At 37.3% G+C, this 22,239-nt stretch overlaps 1 protein-coding gene across 4 annotated transcripts in view; it reads right to left on the bottom strand.

Moving 5' to 3' along the window:
* Positions 1-22,239, bottom strand: part of mcf2a (MCF.2 cell line derived transforming sequence a) — a 41,678-nt gene that overhangs the window by 9,853 nt on the left and 9,586 nt on the right. For 2 of the 4 annotated variants that reach the window (XR_010908382.1, XM_067457618.1), the window contains exons 2-25: positions 21,178-21,246; positions 20,894-21,008; positions 20,469-20,559; positions 16,711-16,830; positions 16,504-16,620; positions 16,273-16,422; positions 14,628-14,749; positions 14,400-14,514; positions 13,081-13,200; positions 12,805-12,996; positions 10,717-10,908; positions 9,778-9,949; positions 7,895-7,977; positions 7,100-7,182; positions 6,956-7,022; positions 6,767-6,882; positions 4,686-4,755; positions 4,494-4,586; positions 4,312-4,404; positions 3,173-3,298; positions 2,882-3,103; positions 2,587-2,679; positions 1,791-1,869; positions 1,640-1,703 (exon numbers count right to left, since the gene is read on the bottom strand). Coding sequence is in view for 3 of the 4 variants with exons in the window: in XM_067457618.1 (XP_067313719.1) it covers positions 1,640-1,703; positions 1,791-1,869; positions 2,587-2,679; positions 2,882-3,103; positions 3,173-3,298; positions 4,312-4,404; positions 4,494-4,586; positions 4,686-4,755; positions 6,767-6,882; positions 6,956-7,022; positions 7,100-7,182; positions 7,895-7,977; positions 9,778-9,949; positions 10,717-10,908; positions 12,805-12,996; positions 13,081-13,200; positions 14,400-14,514; positions 14,628-14,749; positions 16,273-16,422; positions 16,504-16,620; positions 16,711-16,830; positions 20,469-20,559; positions 20,894-21,008; positions 21,178-21,246 (2,764 nt within the window). In the remaining variant the exon portion in view is untranslated. Of the gene's footprint in view, positions 1-1,639; positions 1,704-1,790; positions 1,870-2,586; positions 2,680-2,881; positions 3,104-3,172; positions 3,299-4,311; positions 4,405-4,493; positions 4,587-4,685; positions 4,756-6,766; positions 6,883-6,955; positions 7,023-7,099; positions 7,183-7,894; positions 7,978-9,777; positions 9,950-10,716; positions 10,909-12,804; positions 12,997-13,080; positions 13,201-14,399; positions 14,515-14,627; positions 14,750-16,272; positions 16,423-16,503; positions 16,621-16,710; positions 16,831-19,281; positions 19,751-20,468; positions 20,560-20,893; positions 21,009-21,177; positions 21,247-22,239 lie in introns of those variants that run through there. The other 2 variants (XM_067457620.1, XM_067457621.1) reach the window with 2 other exon arrangements.

Here is a 22,239-nt window from a genome sequence, read left to right as displayed (position 1 = left end):
ATGTCTGCATTTAGATGGCCCATGCTTTGCAGCTATAACAGCTTCAACTCGTCTGGAAAGGCTTTCCACAAGGCTTAGGTGTGTTTATGGGATTTAGTTTTTTATCTTCTAGAAGCACATTTGTGAGGTCAGGCACTAGTGTTGGATGAGAAGGCCTGGCTCACAGTCTCCGCTCTAATTCATCCCAAAAGTGTTCTATCAGGTTGAGGCCAAAATAATTGGGACACCCCTCCAAATCATTAAATTCAAGTGTTCCAATTACTTCCATGGCCAAAGGTGTATAAAATCAAGCACCTAGGCATGCAGACGCTTCTACAAACATTTGTGAGAGAATGGGTTGCTCTTAGAAGCTCAGTGAATTCAAGCCTGGGACCGTGATAGTTTGCAATAAGTCCATTCGTGACATTTCCTCACTACTAAATAATTCACGGTCAACTGCTAGTGGCATTATAAAAAAAAAGGAAGCAATTGGGAACAGTCAATAGCTACAGACCTGCAAACTCTGTGTGGCCTTCAGATTAGCTCAAGAACAGTATGTAGAGAGCTTAATGGAAGGGGTTTCCATGGCTGAGCAGCTGCATCCAAGCATTATATCAAGTGTAATGCAAAGTATCGGATGCAGGGGTGTAAAGCCACCACTGGACTCTAGGGCAATCCGATGGACGAGTCTGGGTTTGGCAGTTACCAGGAGAACGGTACTTGCATGACTGCATTGTACCAAGTGTAAAGTTTGGTGGAGGGGGATTATGGTGTGGGGTTGTTTTTCTGGGGTTGGGCTTGGCCCCTTAGTTGCAGTGAAATAAACTCTTAATGCTTCAACATACCAAGACATTTTGGACAATTTCATGCTCCCAACTTTGTGTGAACAGTTTGAGGATGGCCCCTTCCTATTCCATCATGTCTTCACACAGTGCACAAAGCAAAGTCCATAAAGAAATGGATGAGTGAGTTTGGTATGGAAGAACTGGCCTGCACAGAGTCCTGACCTCAACCTGATAAAACACCTTCAGAATGAATAAGAGCAGAGACTGTGAGCCAGGCCTTCTCGTCCAACACCAGTGCCTAACCTCACAAATTCCCCTAAACACACTCCTTAGTCTTGTGGAAATCCTTCCTAGAAGAGTTGAAGCTGTTATAGCTGCAAAGGGCCAACTTCAAATAAATCCCTATGGATTAAGAAGGGTATGTCATTAAAGATCAGGTGCATGTAAAGGCAGTCATCCCAAAACATTTGGCAATATAGTGTTTAATGTTTATCCACTATTATACAGGTATAATGTAATATAATTAAAAAAATGTAAAATTGTATGACCTATATATTTATTGCAGGTAAACATTCTCAATTCACAGAAGTTACATACAATTAAAAAAGAAGTAGTTAATTTTGGACCCTGCTTACACATGAATTGCTAAAGCAGGGGCTATAAAAGCAGGGATTGTACTATAAAAGCTATTGGCAGGATTCTGGGAAGGAAGCATCATGTGAGATCTAACAGCTAAAAGCAGAAAAAAAGCTGGTCTAAGCCAAAGGGTCAAGGAAAGAGAGTGATTGATTGGTGAGTGTTGAATATGAGGGTTCAATCAGGGGTTAGAGAGGGGTGGCTCAGGGATAGTGTTTTACACACTAGTGGATTCTTACCTAACTGAGAGAGGCGAAGACATCGGCATCTGCTCTGAGGCTGCAGCAGAGTGATACAACTCCTCTGGACCAATGAGACAAAATGACAGATTACTCAGAGTACTTGTGAAGGAATAATAGTGCCATTTTATCATGGGAAATGTTTTGAAACCTTTGAGTTGTTTCTGCTGGTTGGTCAGAATCTTTCTGATCTCGTTCAGCCAGGCAATCTTCACCTCCACTGTGGGGGCCTATGAGAATTTTTTGGATATCAATGAATATAATAGTAATCTTTATAATTATATCATTATCTGATTGTTATCATTATATCATTTAATTATTATATAATTAATACTTTTAACATATGAGTAACATATGAGAAAGTAAAAAATGTTTAAGCATTCATTTTTGAATCTCGGACCCACTTTATATTAGGTGGCCTTATTTAATACAATGCACTTATTGTGTGCATACATGTTTTTACAATGTACTTATATTTAAAAAAAAATACCTGCATGTAATTATGTCTCTAATTAATTTCTGTAGTTACATTTGTAATTACACAGTTGACACTTCCCTTATAACTAACCCTGCCCTTAAACTGACACACACCACCACACCTGTCCCTAACTCTACCCGTATCTCACCTCAATATCAGCAAAGGTGTACAGCAATACAATTTGAACACAGTAAGTACATTGTACTTATTTTTTGATGTAAGTACATTGTACTTAAGGCCACCTAATATAAAGTGGGGCCTGAAACTTTTTTAAGAAAAAGGGGCAGATAGAGACCGTGAATCATGTTTTTATTTGAATCTTGATAAATGTGTATGAAGATATTATTATTATTTTACATTTGGACAAGTTTAACAACAGTTACCCGGCAAATTTTGGTTTGAAGGACCTCTATGAAAGTGAGTTGGGAATCGTTCAGACTGTATGAACTGTCACTTTAAACATTCTTACCTGTATCACATAGACTTCCTCTCTGCCACTGTACCAGATCTCAAACTTTTTCACATCTCCTTTGACGTTCTCCGTAATACCTACTGCAGTCATCTGCGTCATAAACACGCATAAGCTATAAACATTTCATATCCTGTGACATCTTGTGATATTCAGTAGAACAACATTTTAAAAACAAGGAAAGAATGTTCTCATGAGCAAACAGGTAGATATACAGAGAAGCATGCACATGTGATGCTGCCAGGGCTTTCTGGGATTGTGTGTGTGTGTGTTCACAGCAGGAAGTGTGCGGTACCTTAAGACAGTGCTTGAAGCTGTAGGAGGGAGTTTTGTCAGCGTTCTCTCCATGATCCTCTCGCCGCTTGCAGAAGAGAAGCGCGTGCTCATGCAGGAATAGGTGTCGCTGCATGGGCTTAAAGCGAGCCAGTTCCTTCACACGGGTCGAACCCTTCTTATGACTAATCCACACACAGAAGGAGCCCTGCATTAGCACACGGCCCAGATCGCTGAGATCACCCTACAACGAACAACATGTTAACTACGTAATGACACAGACATATACTCACTAAGTTGGTAAAAATGTCACCTCATATCCAGTGATGGCAATCTGGTGCATTGAGTCATTGACTGACTTCAGCAGGTCCAGCATGGCTGCTAGCGCCCCCTGCAGTTCAGAAACTCTCTCACAGCCTGAGCTGTACTTCAGCAGCTCCTATTAGCAGACACACATACAAATTCCTGATGCTTTTTATAAATGTTTTTTTATTAGGTTATATGTTAATTTTTTGTTTTTATTTATGGTTTTCAAATTGAGTGCTTCAACTTAATTTAGTTCTGTTTATTGCCAAGGCAACATTTGTAATTTTAGTTAAGTACAATTTTTACATTTGATATTATTTCAGCTTTATTTCAATTGAAGCTTTCCTGGTAGCCTTCATTAAACTAACTTGGCTAAATGATTTGTAAAAGATAATTATCAGTTGACCCTATGTTTACTAAATTGCCACAGACAAAATTAAAAAAATGTATAGGGAGCCTCTGAACCCTAGCCTGACAAGCCAGACCCACATCAAGATGTTTGGTCTGGAAACTCACCATTGACAGCTCAATCCAAGGGGCGGATAAACGGTTGTCTTTCAAACTCCCTGTGAACGCGATAGGATAGTGCTACCACCAACCAGAGCAACAAGGTGAAGCGGAGCTTGTTGACAGATTAAACATTCACTGTATCCGGTCAGCAAAACTCAGAACACATCTTCCCTTTTTAAGAATAACTTCAGTGCCGTTCTTTATTCTTTTCTCAGAGAAAAGCTCAACTCTAAGTCTTCCAGAGACTGGTTAAAGCTGATTCGAAAGACCGCCGTTCGCCAGTTTCTGTGTTTACTAGAAGCACGCGAACACAACTAGGCCGTCATCATTATGGCCCCGCCCACCGACTCTATACACGATGTGATTGGCCCGGCAAGAGTTAGGGGAATACAGCTCAGAAGGGTATTAAGAGTTGCTAGACGACACTCGCTTGCAGATTAGATTTTCTGCTGCTAGGGTGCGTCTAGATTTCTAGGCTATCTGAACCCCACTAAGAAGCTCAAATTTGAGACCCTGTTATTATAAAACCTTGCCTACGGCCATGGGTGCAATTTTCCTGGTCAAACGGACTAAGCACCTAAAGGTGTAGTATGAAAACATCCTAAATGCACATTTGTATTCAGCTGAATTTCACACCTTTAATAGGAGCTGATACTTCGTAAGGCGCTGAACTGGTTTCAGCAGGTATGAGTCAAGAGCAAGTTTGTGTTCCAGCTTCTTTTGGCACTCCTGAAACACAAAGCACACATCTCAGATTTTTTCTAGATGCATGCCAGTGAGCTGCAAGTGTTTTTAAAGATGGAGATGGTTTATAATACCTGGAAGAATGGACAGTCAGAGACCTGCCTCCATAAGGACTCAGACCGAGGCTTGTTCTGACAGTAACATTCATATAAATGAAAATGGTCTTTCTGAAAATAGACAGATATTTTATGTTAGATCTAAAAACAAAAGACAGGCATGAACACTAACCTCAAATTATTCTCATACGGTGTTTTAAACTTCCTCACCCGTTCCAGAAAGCACGCTCCTACTGCCTCAGGACTCTCTAGACAGCTTTCCAAATCCTGTAGGAAGACACTGGAGAACAAAAGACACAAGTCACACACTTTGGTAACAGTGTTGCGGAAGCTTCTTTGAAAACGTAGCTTTTCAAACTACAAGCTGTTCATTATTTAAATGCAATAATAAGCTGTAATAAGTTGAGCTGTTTCATAATTTTATATAATACCCTACCATTCAAAAGTTTGGGGTCCGTAAGAATTTTTTTATGTTTTTTGGAAAAAGTTACTTATGCTCACCAAGGAAGCATTTATTTAAAAAAAAAAAACAAAAAAAAAACAGCAACAGTAAAATAGTAATAATATAACATTAAAATTTGAATGTATACATAAGTATGAATACATTATATATACAACCCTCACTGAGTGTCAGTCAGTCTTATCTATTACAGAGATAATATAATATTTTGTTACATTTATTTAGCGCCTTTCAAGGCACTCAAGGTGCTTTAAATGGAAGGGGAGAATCTCCTCAACCATCACCAATGTGTAGCACCCACCTGGATGATGCGATGGCAGTCATATTTCGCCTGAATGCTCATCACACACCAGCTGATTGGTGGAGAGGAGACAGAGGGATTAAGCCAATCATTATATGGGGATTATTAGGAGGCCAGGATGGACAGAGGCCAATAGGCAAATTTGGCCATTACACCCTACTTTTTTCCAAAGGACATCCTGTGATTTTTTTATGAACACAGAGAGTCAGGACCTCGGTTTAACGTCTCATTCGAAGGACGGTGCTCATTGACAGTATCGTGTCCCCATCACTATACTGGGGTGTTAGGACCCACACAGACCACAGGGTGAGCGTCACTAACACCTCTACAAGCAGAGCGTCACTAACACCTCTACTTGCTGGCCTCACTAACACCTCTACAAGCAGAAACCTGGTTTTCCCAGGAGGTCTCCAATCCAGGTACTACTTGGCTTCAGCGGGAAACCAGTCTTGGGCTACAGTGTGATATGGCTGCTGGTTGGAATGGAATGAGGCATAATGTGACTGGGAAATAAGGAACCAAAATAGTTGGTAAATTATTTGTGCAAGCTAGATTATTGTGTAATTATTCCTGTGATAAACACAAAATGTTTTCTTATTTTGAACATAAATCTAACAAAAAAGTAAAAGACACTTAGTTAATATAATATACACTAAATACATTAAAATGATCTTAAAATGATTTTGCTTCTCAATTTTTTTTTACTGGCAAACAAGGCAAAAAAACATTGACTAAGAAATTAATTTTCACTATTCATAACTAAAATCTTACAGGCTTACAGTTTTTGAAAGGTAGTGTGTGTATATTGTATATATGTGTATTGTGTGCTGATATGCATGTTAAATCACATATGTTCTACAACAACTCTGCACATTGCATTAAGTATGCCTAACAATTAGTATTCATTAAATCTAATTTACACCACAAATACATACAGTATAAAATGTGTTTACTGTACATATATACACATAGTATGTGCTGTAAAAATCTAGTATGCACTTAACATTAGTATGTATTAATTTCGGATATGCATAAACTATTTTGGTTCTTTATTTCCAAGTCACACTATGCCTATTCCCGTCTCTGTAATAGATAAGACTGACTGACACTTAGCTGTCTATCAGAGCCCCCGCTCTGCTGATGTGCTCCCTTCCAGCTGAGCTCTCATTGGCTTAATCAAATCCTTATTTGACCAACAGCCATTTAGCTGTAATTAAAGTGCTTTAATTGGCATAACGGCTTCCTGCAGTCAACCAATTTGGCAATTTGCCTCACCCGGGGATGAAGACCCAGCAGGCAAGACAGGTTTCAAAGCCACTGACAAACACAGCTGCATAAACCGATAAGTTTTATTTAAAATAAGATGTTTTATGAAGGTGTCTTGAAGTCAAAACTGTGAGTGTGCAGTTGTGTCTGATTTGCTTTATCTCACAGGAACCAGAATCATACTTCGGTCTGAAGTTTACATTTAGCTCCTGCCGTTAGCAGCGTTGTGAAGTTCTCTGTGTGTGCGACTGTGTGTGGCCTTGCCTGCTATGGAAGTTGTAGATATCAGGCAAGTTTCCAAACAGCACATCTCTCTTGTTGCGAAGACTTGTTGGCAGGTCCGAAGCAAGAGACGGATTGTCCATTTCAGCCCGGTAGCCCTGCGAATCCACAGCATCAATATACAGAATCTTTAAACTCTGGCACATTAAAAAAAAAACAGGAGTTCCTTACCAGGAGCACTGCCAGCAGTTCCTCCACATAGATCCTCTCGGTCTCTATCAGCTCCTTCATCACATGTCTGGAGTCACACACATTAACAAGGTCATCATACACATCAGTGTCATTTAAACAGAACATGTCAGACCGCAGACTCACCGTTTGAGCTGGTCAGTGCCGTCTTCTCCATCTATACTGTAGGGGAGAGAGCTGGCCATCTGATAATCGTGAATCACCTCAATCTGACCCACACAGAAAACACTTCATGATTTCCTTCAGAAACCAGCACATGATGTTGATTTAATCAAACCACACATACTGCACTTGTCATGTCTACCTTTTCTGATCTTTCTACATCTTTCTTTCTATATGACAACCGAAATACATAAAGTAAAGCACAACTTAAACACATTTTATCATATGAAGATCATATTCAAATAATCTTGGAAACTGATGTGTGGGGACAAAATCTAAATCACTTCCTGTATATTTCAACTGACAAAATTTGACTTTTAAGTTCCCTAAATACAAATAAAAATCACAATGAAATCCCCCTTTTTTCCTTTTTTTTGTACAAATATTTATCAATGTTTGTCAGTTGCAAAATATGTGAAAATGTGATTTCATTTTGATTTTTAAAAGTGTAATTTGGATCCAAGTGATGAAATGATCCTTAGCAAAGCAAAAGGACTTATCTATTTTATTTAAAAAAATGTCACCATAATTTCCACTACAGAGCCCTTATAATAAAATCACAATAAATAATCTGAGATATGATGGAAATGAGTTTCAGACAAAAATGTAAGAATTATGCTGCAATTGGGAATACAAAAGTTGGGAGTTTATTTTCTACAGTTGAAGAAACAACCATATGTTGTATTATTATATCATTGGTGGTAAAAAAAACCCCTCACAAATGCATTTGTAAAGACCAAATGAAAAAGTACTGTTTACCTTTCTGGAGTTTGGACTTTTCCTTGATGTCCTTTTGCCGGGCAGAGGGAGGTCAAAGGTGAACTTTAAACTGGAATTGAAGTCTATTTTAAACAAGAAGAGCAGGTAGACAGAATTAACACTAATATATTATGTACGTTTCAAAGCATTTATAAATAATATATATATATATATATATATATATATATATATATATATATATATATATATATATATATATATATATATATATATATATATATATATATATATATATTTAAAGGCTGCATACTAAAAAAGACCAGAGATTGTAGCACAAAATATTAACATCCACAGCAATATGAACGATCAATTTATATCAACAAAGACATTCAGACAGCAACAGACATAACCAGTCTCACTTGCACAAAAAAGATTCAGGATTTCTCAAAATGAGTTTAATCAGTCAAATGCAAAATCAAAAACCTATGCAAACCTCCAATAATTAAATGTTTAAATAAAACAAATACTTTGATGTATTCAAACCCACTTTATCGGCCAATGCCTTGCTGTTGACCTGTGTTGATTCAGTTAAACCACAAGAAAAAATGTTTTTTGTTGTTTTTATTGAAATGAGTGTTCATTTTTTCCCTCAGTGTCCTGCTCTTTCATTATCCAGAATGGCAGCACAGCTGAAAGATTTGTTTGAGCTGCGCCCTCTACTGTACATGTGTGAATTTGCATTTCTTCAACCTGAGGATTCTCATTTCAAATTTGGTGTGAAATGGTCTTTACATTTGCCCCAGAATCACACTTGTTTTTGTTATAAAAAACAAAAAAACAAGCCGAGCCACGTTTAGGTCTCATGACCTTCCTCAGGCATCTTCATCACATGCCTGATGAATATCATGAGACCAAATGGATATGGTTATCCTTTCCACCTCTATCACCTACAGGAGTGCAATGGTAATTGTGTATTAATGAGAAAAAGTAACGCAAAAGTAAAGTAACCCATTACTTTTCTTAAAAAGTAAATAAGTAACTAAATGAGTTAATTTTTAAGGGAGTAATGCAATATTGCAATGCATTACTTTTCAAAGTAACTTTTCCCCACACTGGACATAACACAATAAGTGCTTCCAACCTCAGTCTGATCTCTGACATACAAGTCATTCAGAAGACAGCACAAGTTTATGACCTCTGTAAGTGAATACATTTCACCCTAAAGTCCTTGTTTTAGCTACAGATCCACCTTTACACTGCATCCCTGTGACCCTGTCAGATCACTTTTGATGGGCCGATCTTTATCACTTTTTCTCTTGATCTCTCCATCTTAAATTGAGTCAGCTCTCTCAAGAATACTGAATATTGAGTGCTAGAAATCTCCCTACTTTATCATCGTCACAATTAACTTGTGCATAATTTTAATTTAAAATATATTATTATTCAAAAAAAGGATAATAATAGATAATAATAAAAAGAATAAAAACTCATAAAAAAAGCCTGTGTTATGTGTCCCTGGTGTAATAATGATCAAAAGAGCTTTAATGTGAATTGAAGATGCGCCCTATTTCACAACTTCCCAGGAAGTCTGCACCATCTGTAGGGATTTATTAGGAAGAAGTAACCGCTGTGTATTTGCAAAGGTGATAGTAGGTTGTTTCAATCGATTTATGATGCGATCCACTTTAAGTGAAGCTCTGATCTTGACAGCTTTATTAATGCATGTGACATTTTGTACTGTACCAGTTGATGTAAAGGACATAATATAGCTGTCTAGCTTCATCTTTCAGATATGAAACATGCAATGCAGAGTCTTGTGAAGAAGGATTAACTATTTTGATGAAGATTGTGAGAACCTATGGCAGAAAATAGACCTAAATTAAAGAATTTACTTTTTTTTAAAGTCTTGTACTGGCACATACCATGTTTGGGAGAGAAGAGGGGGGATTTTGAGCGTGGAAGGTTCTCTGGTCGAGGAGCCACCAGTTGAATTGGCCGGACGTGTTTGTCTGCCAGTTTCCTCAGGCAGTTCTGTCTGGACTGAATTAGAGCCTGGACAGAGCTATGCTTTTGAAATGTCCTCTCTATATGAGCCTGCAATGGCACAGACATGCATAATAAGGCATTTACATTCATATTCAGCCTAGAATGTAGCCAAACGCTGCTTTTCCACCACCAAGTCCTTTTCACTGTTTAACAATTCCACTTTGTGCTGATCTGGCCCAGCCGTTACAGGTATGGTTTAATTTTCCACTGTGGGGTTGATAACAGCTCTTTGGAAAGTAAGGCAAGAGTTTACCAGCAGTATAAGTTAATAGCGACCTCATTATGAAGGACGATCAGATACTTGTGTGTACTTTGCTCAAATAGCGTGCTTGGCCAGCAACCGAGAAACTGGGAGCCAGGCAACAGACCAGTGAGCATTCTGAGTGGCCATGTCACTGCACTCACTCCATCACCACGCTTTAAAACGATTAGCCAAGAATTCTGAGAATTCCAGGCTGAGAAGGGTTTGTAATCTATATCTGGAACCGCATTATTACGGTTTCTAATAATATATCTGTAACTGTTACTCTAATTCTTAGAACCAGTAAACCTGATGGTGGAAAAGCGGCTAAACCTCTCAAGATTGAGAGGCTCCAAAGATTACATTTTAAGAAATAACCATTCAGAAACCCACATTGATCAATTGTTATTCTGAATATCAGCCAGATCAGTCATAAATATGACAAAGACTACCAATCAATCAAAACTTTCCGGTTCCATCATAAGCTAAAATGTACATTTCTGTAATCACTGTCTATAAGACATCAAATGAACTGAAACTGTGTCTAGTCTTTTTGTAGTCTGTCAGTATTCACCTGTAAATAAGGAGTGAGCACAGATTCATACTCCAGAAAGAGCACATCTGTGCCTGCACTGAGGAGAGGTGGCGCTGCCTCCTGGAACTTCTCAATATCTCGAAGAGCTGTCTGTGCACCCTCTTTAGACTGGAATTTATCCACCTGCTGATTGGCCAAGAGATACGCGCCATCATCACACCACCGCTGAGCCTGCAAAACAAACCATACTGTCGAACCATAAAGATCGAGACACTGGAATATTGTCAAATATATACACCCTTAAAAATAAAGGATTTTTATTGGAATTTACAATGCTTACCCATAATGATAACATGAAAGAAGTTTGTTTGAAATCTTTGCAAATTTACTAAAAATAAAAAAAACAAAGAAAATACAACTTGATAGAAGTTCACCTGTGGTCAATTCAGTTGACATGATTTGGAAAGGCTCACACCTATCTATATAAGGTCCACCAGTTAACCGTGCATGTCAGAGCACAAACCAAGCCATGAAGTCCAAGGAATTGTCTGTAGATCTCCAAGACAGGATTGCATCAAACATAGATCTGGGGAAGGATACAGAAACAATTCTGCAGCAGTGAAGGTCCAGATGATCACAGGGGCCTCCATCATCTGTAAATGGAAGAAGTTTGGAACCACCAGGGCTCTTCATAGAGCTGATCGCCCGGCCAAAACTGAGCAATCTATGGAGAAGGGCCTTAGTCAGGGAAGTAACCAAGAACCCAACGGTCACTCTGACAGAGTTTCAGCGTTTCTCTGTGGAAATTCTAAGCTCTGATTAAACAAAGATTGAACACTTTGGCCTGAATGGCAAGCGTCAAGTCTGGAGGAAACCAGGCATTGCTCATCACGTGGCCAATACCATCCCGACAGTGAATCATGGTGGTGGCAGCATCATGCTGTGGGGGTGTTTTTCAGCAGCAGGAACTGGGAGACTAGTTAGGATCGAGGGAAAGATGAATACAGCAATGTAAAGAAACTTCCTTGATACAAATCTGCTCCAGTGTGCTCTGGACCTTTCATCTTCCAAAAAGACTGACCCTAAGCACACAGCCAAGATAACAAAGGAGTGGCTACGGGACAACTCTCTGAATGTCCTTAAGTGGCCCAGCCAGAGCCCAGACTTGAGAACCCGACTGAGTATCTCTGGAGAGATCTGAAAATGCAAAGACACTCTGCATTAAACCTGATGGAGCTTGAGAGGTCCTGCAAAGAAGAATGGGAGAAACTGCCCAAAAATAGGTGTGCCAAGCTTGTAGCATCATACTCAAAAAGACTTGAGGCTGTAATTGGTGCCAAAGGTGCTTCAACAAAGTATTGAGCAAAGGCTGTGAATACTTATGTTAATTTTTTTAGATATATTTTTATTTTAATTTATTTATACATTTGCAAAGATTTCAAATTAACTTCTTTCACGTTGTCATTATGGGGTATAGTTTTTCAATTTAGAGGAGTTTAATCCATTTTGGAATAAGGCTGTAACACTGTGAATAATTTCCGGATGCACTGTATGGTTCCAAAAACATTTAACATCCATGGAACCTGTTAATTGGAAGAAATGTATTTTATTGTGGAAATCAGGTCCTTAGATTATTAAAATGTTCTTCAAATATAATATAATCATCCTTGGTATGAATGGGCCTTTATTAAGCAAGGATGCATTAAATTGTTTAAAAGTGACAGAAAATACATTTGTCACAAAAGATTTATTTTTCAAATAAATGCTATTTTTATAGCATTTATTTGAATATCTAGAATCCTGAAAATAACGTATCGCAATTTCACAAAAATATTAAGAAGCACTATTGTTTATAACACTGATAATAATCGGAAATGCCTCGAGCAGAAAACCATCATATTAAAATGATTTCTGAAGAATCATGTGACACTGAAGACTGGAGTAATGATGCTGAAAATTCAGCTTTGCCATCACAGGAAAAAATTACATTTTAAAATATATATTATAAACAGAAAACTGTTATTTTAAACTGTAATAATATTTCACAATATTACTGTTTTCACAGCATTTTTTTTTATCAAATAAGTTCAGACTCTTAAAAAATAAAGAGAGAATGTGTTAGCCCACCTCTTCAAGGCGGTGCAGCAGGGTCTGTGCATGTGTCAGTGAGTTGCTTTTAGTACTGAGGGCAGAGGTCAGGGTGTCACACTGATGTCTGAGTTCATTACAGCGCTGGATAATCAGAGCCATGGCATAGTGGTGCCCAGCAGCCAGCTGATGTCCATGCAGGATAAGAACCTGAGCCCGACTCATCTCCTCCTAAAACACACACTGCTGTCAGAAATATCACAGTATATTTGTGACTACATGCACAATCTGAACAGGGTGGCATGATGCAGCTACCTGCGCACGTTTTTCCAGATTGTCCAAATCTCTGACGGTCTGCTCTGTTTGGGCCAGGGATTCTCCTGTGACGCTTATCTTTCTTTCGTGAGCTCTTAATTTCTCTAAAGAGCACTCCATCTGACAGAAAGAACAAAAATTAGGATAAGTAGTTAAAATACTTTCATTGACAAAATGATCAATCTCTCTTTTCTTTACTTTTACTTAAAAATTAGATAATGCAATACTGCAAATATTTTGTGGATCTAGAAAGATAAATAGCTTGTGTTTATTGCAAGTATGTAGAAAAGAACTGAAAATCAGGGCAACATTCCATAATTTCCAGTTAAATACAATACAATGCAGTTTTACTATTATAAAAAAAACGATCAGCATTTTTTAAATGTACATTTATTTTTGCATACAGCTTTCTATTGAATTCAGCATAAAGAGATTATGTGAATTATATTCACAACATATTTCACATTTACTCATTGCCATGGCCATGTCATATGTTGAAACTCTCAGGTACTGTTTACTATAGTCTTGCTCCATTTCATTTCAAATTAGCAAGATGTTTATAGATGGCTGCAGGGATGACATATTTTATAACCCAAAACCTGGAAACAAGTTATTAGCATTTCAGCACTTGTGGTTCCATCGTCCTGAAGTCAAGGAGTTATTTTAATGGAATTTTGGCTAAAACAAGCTCAATATATTTTCACCAGTCTGATACTAACTTCCAGGTTGGCCTACAAAAATACACCAATCCATTGCATATTCTATCTATCTATCTATCTATCTATCTATCTATCTATCTATCTATCTATCTATCTATCTATCTATCTATCTATCTATCTATCTATCTATCTATCTATCTATCTATCTATCTATCTATCTATCTATCTATCTATCTATCTATCTATCTATCTATCTATCTATCTATCTATCTATCTATCTATCTATCTATCTATCTATCTATCTATCTATCTATCTATCTATCTATCTATCTATCTATCTATCTATCTATCTATCTATCTATCTATCTATCATTATAGATATATACACACACATATGTACATACACATACATATATACAATTCCAAAAATAAAAGGTTTGTCAAAAAAGTGGCCAAAAAGCCACTTTGAATTAAATGATTAAATGTCCCTTTTATTCTTGCCTTGACAGATTAAAATTACCCATAGAATGTGGATAGGGAACTATTTCATGATCAAATGCCAACGCTGGCTTTGTATGAAGCATTTGTCTGTGAGCCAAGGTTGTATATCAGTATGCTGAGATCATGCCTAAAACAATCAGACGATTCACAACAATTCACCTCCTGAAAACTGTGCTCATATCTCAGCAGTTGTAAATACTGCTGCAGTTTGAGGTGGTGCTTATCAAAAAAGCCATCAAAAGCCATCTCCATATCTGTGAGCTGAGCCAGCAGCCTGCAGGAACACATAAAGCTAAGTAAGACACCTTCAAAAAGTTCACATCATTTGGGAAAGGGACATGTAATGTGTATCAGTGATACAGACTATTTCAGGATCAAACTCTATACCTCTGCATGGTATCCCAGTCCTGTGTCATGTCCCAGCGTGTGTCAGCATCCCCCTCCTTCCTAGACGTCTCCAGGTTAGAAAGCAGCTGCCGCCCCTCCCTCATCACAGATCTGATGGCATCCTTCACCCATGAATGGTAACAACAACAACACTGCTATCATTGACATCACAAAATCATGGAACAAAACAACAGCCAGAGCCCAGAGGGGCCGGAAAAACATAAAGAGAGTCTAGAAAGGAACTAAAAGTGACTGCAGACTGGAGTGGAATAGACTTTTTGCGCTCTCAGGTTCTGTGTACTCTAATCAGTTTATTCTCCTAGGCCCTAGGTTTGGTACATCAAATATTTTTTATGTATTCCTTGGTAAAAGCAAGTGGTATAAACAAAGGACCTACTGTATGTTATGGTAGACACCATGTTTAATCTAATGTAAAAAGAGAAAGACTGTTTAATAGACTGTCCAGTTAAAGTTCTTAGGTCGCTTCTAAATTTCCCAGTAAATTATTTCTAGAGGTTTTTTGTGTCCATTTCTAACATATTAAACTATCGGTAATTATTTTATAATGAATTTACATGCCCCTCTACTAACCTCATATTAAAGTATTGACCTGTGCAAGATAATTGTATATTTATTTATTTTTTCCACTGAAGAACAATTTAAAATATACTAGACAAAAAAATGAAATGATTTAATCTTTATACTCTACTGTTCAAAAATGTAGGGTCAGTAAGTGTTTTTTTTTTTAGCATTAATAGTTTTATTCAGCAAGAATGCATTAAACTGATCAAAACTAACAGTAAAGACATTTATAACATTAAATGATATTTCTAGTTCAAATAAATGCTTTTGCACTTTCTATTCAAAGAATTTTTCAAGAAATATTCAAAAAATATCAAGCTTTTGACAAAATATTAAACAGCACAACAGTTTTCAACATTGATAATAATACATTTTTCTTGAGCACAAAATCAGAATATTAAAATTATGATGATAAAACATTAAAATAGAAAACAGTTATTTTATACCACTATACTATTTTACTTATGATGCATTTTTACTAAATAAATGCATCCTTGCTGAGTATGAGACTTTCAAAAATATTTTAGAAAATACGACTGACCCCAAACATCTGAACAGTAGTCATCTCAAAGACTATGGATATAGAAAGACGGTTTCCCTCCTATTACTTATGAAATGGCAAAACTTTAACGCTATATGGCGAAAGTCATTGCGTCACTGCCGTTAGAAGCTCCGGTTCCCATAGAAATCCACGCAGAAGACTCACGCATGCACGGAAAATACGCTTTTTTTGCGCTATTAGATCATAAGAAACAACATGTATGGTACAGTTAATGTTAGATTTTGTTGCTGATTTGAAATATGTTATTAAAACTGAGTTCAGCAAGCAGTTTTTGAGATTCCAGGATTCCCCAATACAAAAATATTTTTTGGTCTTGGTCTTGTATGCCTGAAATAGCTGCCCGGAGGCGTTGCAAATATGGCCGCCGAGTGAACAGACTCTTCTTGTAAGGGACTTTGGTCATATACTGTGCAGTTGTTGATACAGACATTAAAGATCAGCAATAATCATAAAGGGAAAACGAGAGCATTCCCTACACATGAGCGCCTCATTGAGCTGTACCTTAAGTCTCCTGTATTTCTCTGTGTGTGACAGCAAGAGGAACTCAATAGCACTGCACTCCTCTGATAACTGTGTCTCGGCCAGCTCTGTACCAAACGCCTGCAGCATCTGAGCAATGTCTTTAACCATAACCGCAAAACTCTCAATGGCCTGTAATGAGCAAAGAGACTGTCTTGTTTTACAAGATATTTCTGTGCATTTAGTTCATATATCTATTGCATCGTTCTTTACTGTTCTCAGGACGATCCAGTCGCTGTGGCAGTAGTCGAGAGTTCCTCCAAACTCTGAGGTCAGCTGGTTCTCATCGATGTACCGCAGCAGATCTGTGACCGAGCTGAGCATCACCACCTTAATAACAGACACACGTGGGGTGAAGGTGGTGCTGCAGTTCACAACGACTGTAAAATGACAAAGAATTGAAGTTGTGATGAGTCATACAGGCATTTTGAGCATGAAGTCCTCTTGACTGAAGCGGAAGCCGAGATCTGTGACGGTACGCTGGAAGAAGCTGGTCGGTCTCAGCACCAACACCAGGTGCAGGTTTCCAGGGAATGAGGCCTAAGACAAAGAGAGATGAAATCAGCCTGGCAGACACACAAAGACAGACCACATTAAAGAGGCAGATAAAGCCATGCTTAAAGGGTTAGTTCACCCAAAAATGATATTGATGTCATTAATGACTCACCCTAATGTTGTTCCTCACCCGTAAGACCCGTTCATCTTCAGAACACAGTTTAAGATATTTTATATTTAGTCCGACAGCGTATCTAAGTGTATACACACTATACTGTCCATGTCCAGAAAGGGAATAAAAACATCAACAAAGTAGTCCATATGTGACATCAGTTAGTTAATTAGAATCTCGAAGCGTATCAGCGGATTGATTCATGATTCGGATCGCCAGTGTCACGTGATTTCAACAGTTTGACACGCAATCCAAATCATGAATCAATCCGCTGATTCATGACTGTTTAAATCTTTATTTGAGGTTTGAAAACAAACGCAAAAGAGAAGACAATGCTGAATAAAGTCGTAGTTTTTGTGAATTTTGGACCAAAATGTATTTTTGACGCTTCAAGAGATTCTAATTAACTAACTGATGTTACATATGGATTACTTTGATGATGTTTTTATTCCCTTTTTGAAAAGGGACAGTATAGTGTGCATAGACTGCATATGCTCTCGGACTAAATATAAAATATCTTAAACTGTGTTCTGAAGATGAACGGAGGTCTTATGGGTGTGGAACAACCTTAGTGTGAGTCATTAATGACATCAATTTCATTTTTGGGTGAACTAAACCTTTAACTTTTAAAACATGAGGGATATAAGGAAAAACTGAAAATGATGTTTACATGTTTATCGAATGCTGACCCTCCATTTATTGTGTACTTTTACTATTTGTGACCCTGGACCACAAAACCAGTCATAAGTTGCATGCACAGGTAATATTATTTGTGGCAATAACCAAAAATACATTGTATGGGTCAAAATTATTAATTTTGTTTTTATGCCAAAAATAATTAGGATATTAAGTAAAGATCATGTTCCATTAAGATATTTTGTAAATTCCCTACCATAAATATATTAAAAATGTTTTATTAGTTGTAATATGCATTGCTAAGGACATCATTTGGAAAATTTTAAAGGTGATTTTCTCAATATTTAGATTTTGATGCACCCTCAGATTCCAGATTTTCAAATAGTTGTTTCTCGGCCATATATTTTCCCATCTTAACAATACACCATACATCAATGAAAAAAAAACATATTTATTCAGCTTTCAGGTGATATATAAACATCAGTTTCAAAAAACCGACCCGTATGACTGGTTTTGTGGTCCAGGGTCAAATTTTTCAATTGCCTTTAATGTTTAGATTAGATTGTTTTACCTTCACACCAGAACCAATGCTAAAATGAAATTACATTTAAACATGTTTTACATGTTTAAAACTATGATAAAAAATAATATTAAAATTTCATGGCCAAATAAAGTTTCAAAATGTAAGCTATGAAAAAAGCCTCAGCAAGTCTGCCATTACAATACATAAATAAAAATAAATAAATACAAAATAAAAATAATAATAAATAAATAACTGTAATTTCCCCCATTTGGAGTTAAAATGATGTACTTTTTGCCTGTAATGTTGTGCAAGTTGTACTTTTAACAGTGATAATGCTGTCTGCTCTATAAGAACATGTGACCGTCTGTGAGTTCACACGTCACAAATTTAAGGAACTTGTTAGTGATTTAGAAATGGTGCAGAATCGCATTTCTGATCAACTTTAAATCACATGCTTCTTTTTTTTTGTTTATTTCAAGATTTGCAATGTGCTTTCCAATGATACATACAGTAAATTAAATAAACCTCAATAAAAAAGTAATTTTAAAGTTAAAATATTACTCATTGAATTGAATCAGATTTTACCCCATGCCCCGTAGAGACAGACTCATCAGTCACGACAACTGACAATAAGTCTCAGAGACAACAGCAAGCTGTCAATCAAACTGATGAGACAACACTAAAACACTTCAACTAGTAAACTTGATAAGATCACCAGCCTGTTTAGCTGCTCTCAATGATCTACCGTAACTACACGAATTATAGAGAAGAGACGAGATGACTGACATGAAGCATTTGAAACAAATCTGCCTAACTAGCCTTATTTATTACTTTGACAAACCGAAAAAGGACGTCGATAGCGATATAGTTTATCTTAGCAGTTTACAGTAAGGACACCACTTGACATTGATTCGTCCTCACGTAGCCCATTTGTAAACAACAAGCATTACCTGGACAATATTCACTCGGATATTGCTTATAGCCATAATAGTACATTTGTTGATGGATTACATGAATAAATAACGCCTTCGTATATAACCAGGACGAATGACTAAGCTAAAGGCGTTCGTCGCGCCGCAGTGTAGCGCTATGAGCTCGCGCTGCCGCATTGAGCTCATCTAAACTTCAGTCCAACTCTTTACCGTAACTACTCCAGACACATTACCGTGGAGCGGCGGATCCTCGGAAGTCCTCGTCTGTGGTTTCGCTCACTCATAGTTATCGATGTTTTATGGGGCTGTTTTAAGACCTCGCCCATCCTGCTGTGGCAGACCGGTGCCCGGTGCAGTGGACGCTCTGCAGGATTCATCGCCGCAGCGTCGGGAGGGTGGCAGTACCGTCTCTCCTGCGGTCTCCTCACCTCTCCCTTGCCCCAAGAGCGTCATCATGTAAAAACCTGCGCATGGTTTGTGCTAACTCATGCATTCCTCTTGCCTAGCAGTGAGCTCGGGTTTCACACACTGTTCCGCAAGCTGTTTTTAAAAGCAGATTTTAGGCAGAGATGCCGCATTTAGCTATTTATTCAGGCTAGAGCTAGAAATGGGCTGTAAGCACATAGTGTACTGGAACTGCCCTGATGCACTTCAGCACCGCGGACAGCGCCAAGACCAGCACAGTAAATACAGACGTGTGATGCATTCATTCCCCAGAGGACATACAAGGGTCAATGATGCTCAAGAATTTATTTATTTCATGTATTCATTGCTTGCCTAGCTCAATAAAGCTTTTCAAAAATACAATAAAAACGCAATTCAACAAAAAAAAAAAAAAAAGAACATCTACACTGCAACTATGTTCACGTTCTGAATTAAGTAAATTATGTGGTGTTAAATGTCATTATGTTTGTTTTTTAAGAATATCACAGATTTGGAACTTTGGAAAGGCACCCTCAAAACACAATTGATAGTCAAAAATCTTCACAAATATAATTTGAACACTTAACCCTATAAGCCTTTATGTATAATGCATACAAATATTTCTAATGCACTAATTATGCCTTTTAATGCACCTTATAATGCATTGTATGGTCTCATGAAAAATTGTAACCACATTTATACTTATTACATATACTCATTGAACACATCTTTAGAAAGTATAATGGATTAAAACACATTACAAACAATCAATTTCAGTTGTAACAATTCTGCAAACATATAATGCATTTTAACTTTGGTCACAATTATTTATTATACAATATAATGCATTATAATGTACATTATGAATACTATAATGCATTTTACATAAAGGCTTTAAGTGTTATAGATAGAAAATCATTCTAAATGACAGAACACTTCATACCGTTTTACTTCAATAAATAAATTATTATAGATAAAACATATTGTAATATCTCACCGCTATCCTTGCCAGTGCTGTTTTGATTGAGGTCCAAGTATCCAATCTTCGGTCTAAAATGATGATAAATTTTACACCAGGCTGTCGTGCTCTGAAAACATGTGAAATGCATCATGTATCACAGTAACAAGAACATTGGCATGACATAGTAAATATGTAAAATGTACACTGGAATTTGTTTGCATTGTAAGATGGGATCAGCATACACCCAAAGGTCCTGACTGCATTGTGTTTACAATGTGACTACACAGATATCTGCATATTTAATTCTAACAGTTCTGCAATGCACACAGTGAATACGTTTATTTGAACAGCTCAATTTGTGTAAGGGCTTTAGCAAGGCTTTATGTGAAGAGAATACATAAGGACTATTGCTGTACTGCAATGCAGTGAGATGGAGAGACTTGTAAATATTAGACACAGACCTTGGGATCAGTGTGAGGTATGAAAGTACTTTGGCCAGAGATTCTTCAGGAATGTCACTGAAGGCAGAGCATTCTGGGAGAGTGATGATGACACTAGAGTCCTCACCACGCCCCCCTGGAATTCAAATAAACACATGAAATTATTACTTTCTAACGATAAACTCTTCAGCACAAATATCTCATCCTAAAGAAGTTTGTCTGATATGTTGAGAAAAGCCATTAGTCAACATGTACTATGTAATTTACATCTCCAAAAGCTAGTAAACAGAAACTGAAAACCCCACCTGATAAATAAGCCACTTGTTTCTCAATGTAGCCGGCCACTTCCTGCAGACTCAGAGGCACCGTGACCTCTGAGGAGACAATGAAGACATGCCACACATAGATAAATAACACAGCCGCAAGCTTTAGGTCATGTTTCTGTGAGTTTGTGTGGCTCTGTCACAGTTTTGTGGAATTTAATGAGCAGCACCACCCAGTGTTTATATGTACAAGGTACATCTTTAATTCACAGTGCTTGGTAAAATGCATACATTATAGTCTGTTAATGGACTCCTCAGTAATAATGACAACATTAGTAGTAAGTAGGAATGAGTCTGAAGCATTCATGTCTGCAGAACCATCAGGATGGATTGAGACGCTACTTCGGTTTCCTCTGAGCCTCATCTCATGCTACAATACACTGAAAGGGGAGGTTGACAATAGAGGATGTGTTCAAATTACACATACACCAACACTGGTCTCCAGTGACTTCACCATCCACTCACTTCCTGTGTCTGAGGCAAACAAAAACTGAATGAATTCCGCAAGGGGAAATGCAATACGCTGTAGAGGAGATTGATTATTTTAGGTCTTTATCAAGTTACATAGCCCAGCTTCTTTTTCCTATTATAAGGTTCCCTACATTCTATACTATAACTATGATTGCTCAAAAAACAAACAAGAACACAAATACATTTATGTATTCAGATGCTCTTTTCCAAATCGACTTACAAGAGAAGTACAAAGCAATTCGTCAAAGACCCAACAATATATGTAATATACAGGTCCTTCTCAAAAAATTAGCATATTGTGAAAAGTTCATTCTTTTCCATAATGTAATGATAAAAATTAAATGTTCATATATTTTAGATTCATTGCACACCAACTGAAATATTTTAGGTCTTTTATTGTTTTAATACTGATGATTTTGGCATACAGCTCATGAAAACTGACCAATAAAAGAAAAGTGTTTTTAATACAAAAAAAAGTCAACCTTCAAATAATTGTGTTCAGTTACGCACTCAATACTTGGTCAGGAATCATTTTGCAGAAATGACTGCTTCAATGCGGCCTGGCATGGAGGC

Source organism: Pseudorasbora parva, chromosome 11 (assembly GCF_024679245.1).
Source record: "Pseudorasbora parva isolate DD20220531a chromosome 11, ASM2467924v1, whole genome shotgun sequence".
In the NCBI taxonomy this organism is placed as follows: Eukaryota; Metazoa; Chordata; class Actinopteri; order Cypriniformes; family Gobionidae; genus Pseudorasbora; species Pseudorasbora parva.
This window is presented reverse-complemented; position numbering and strand designations above follow the sequence as displayed.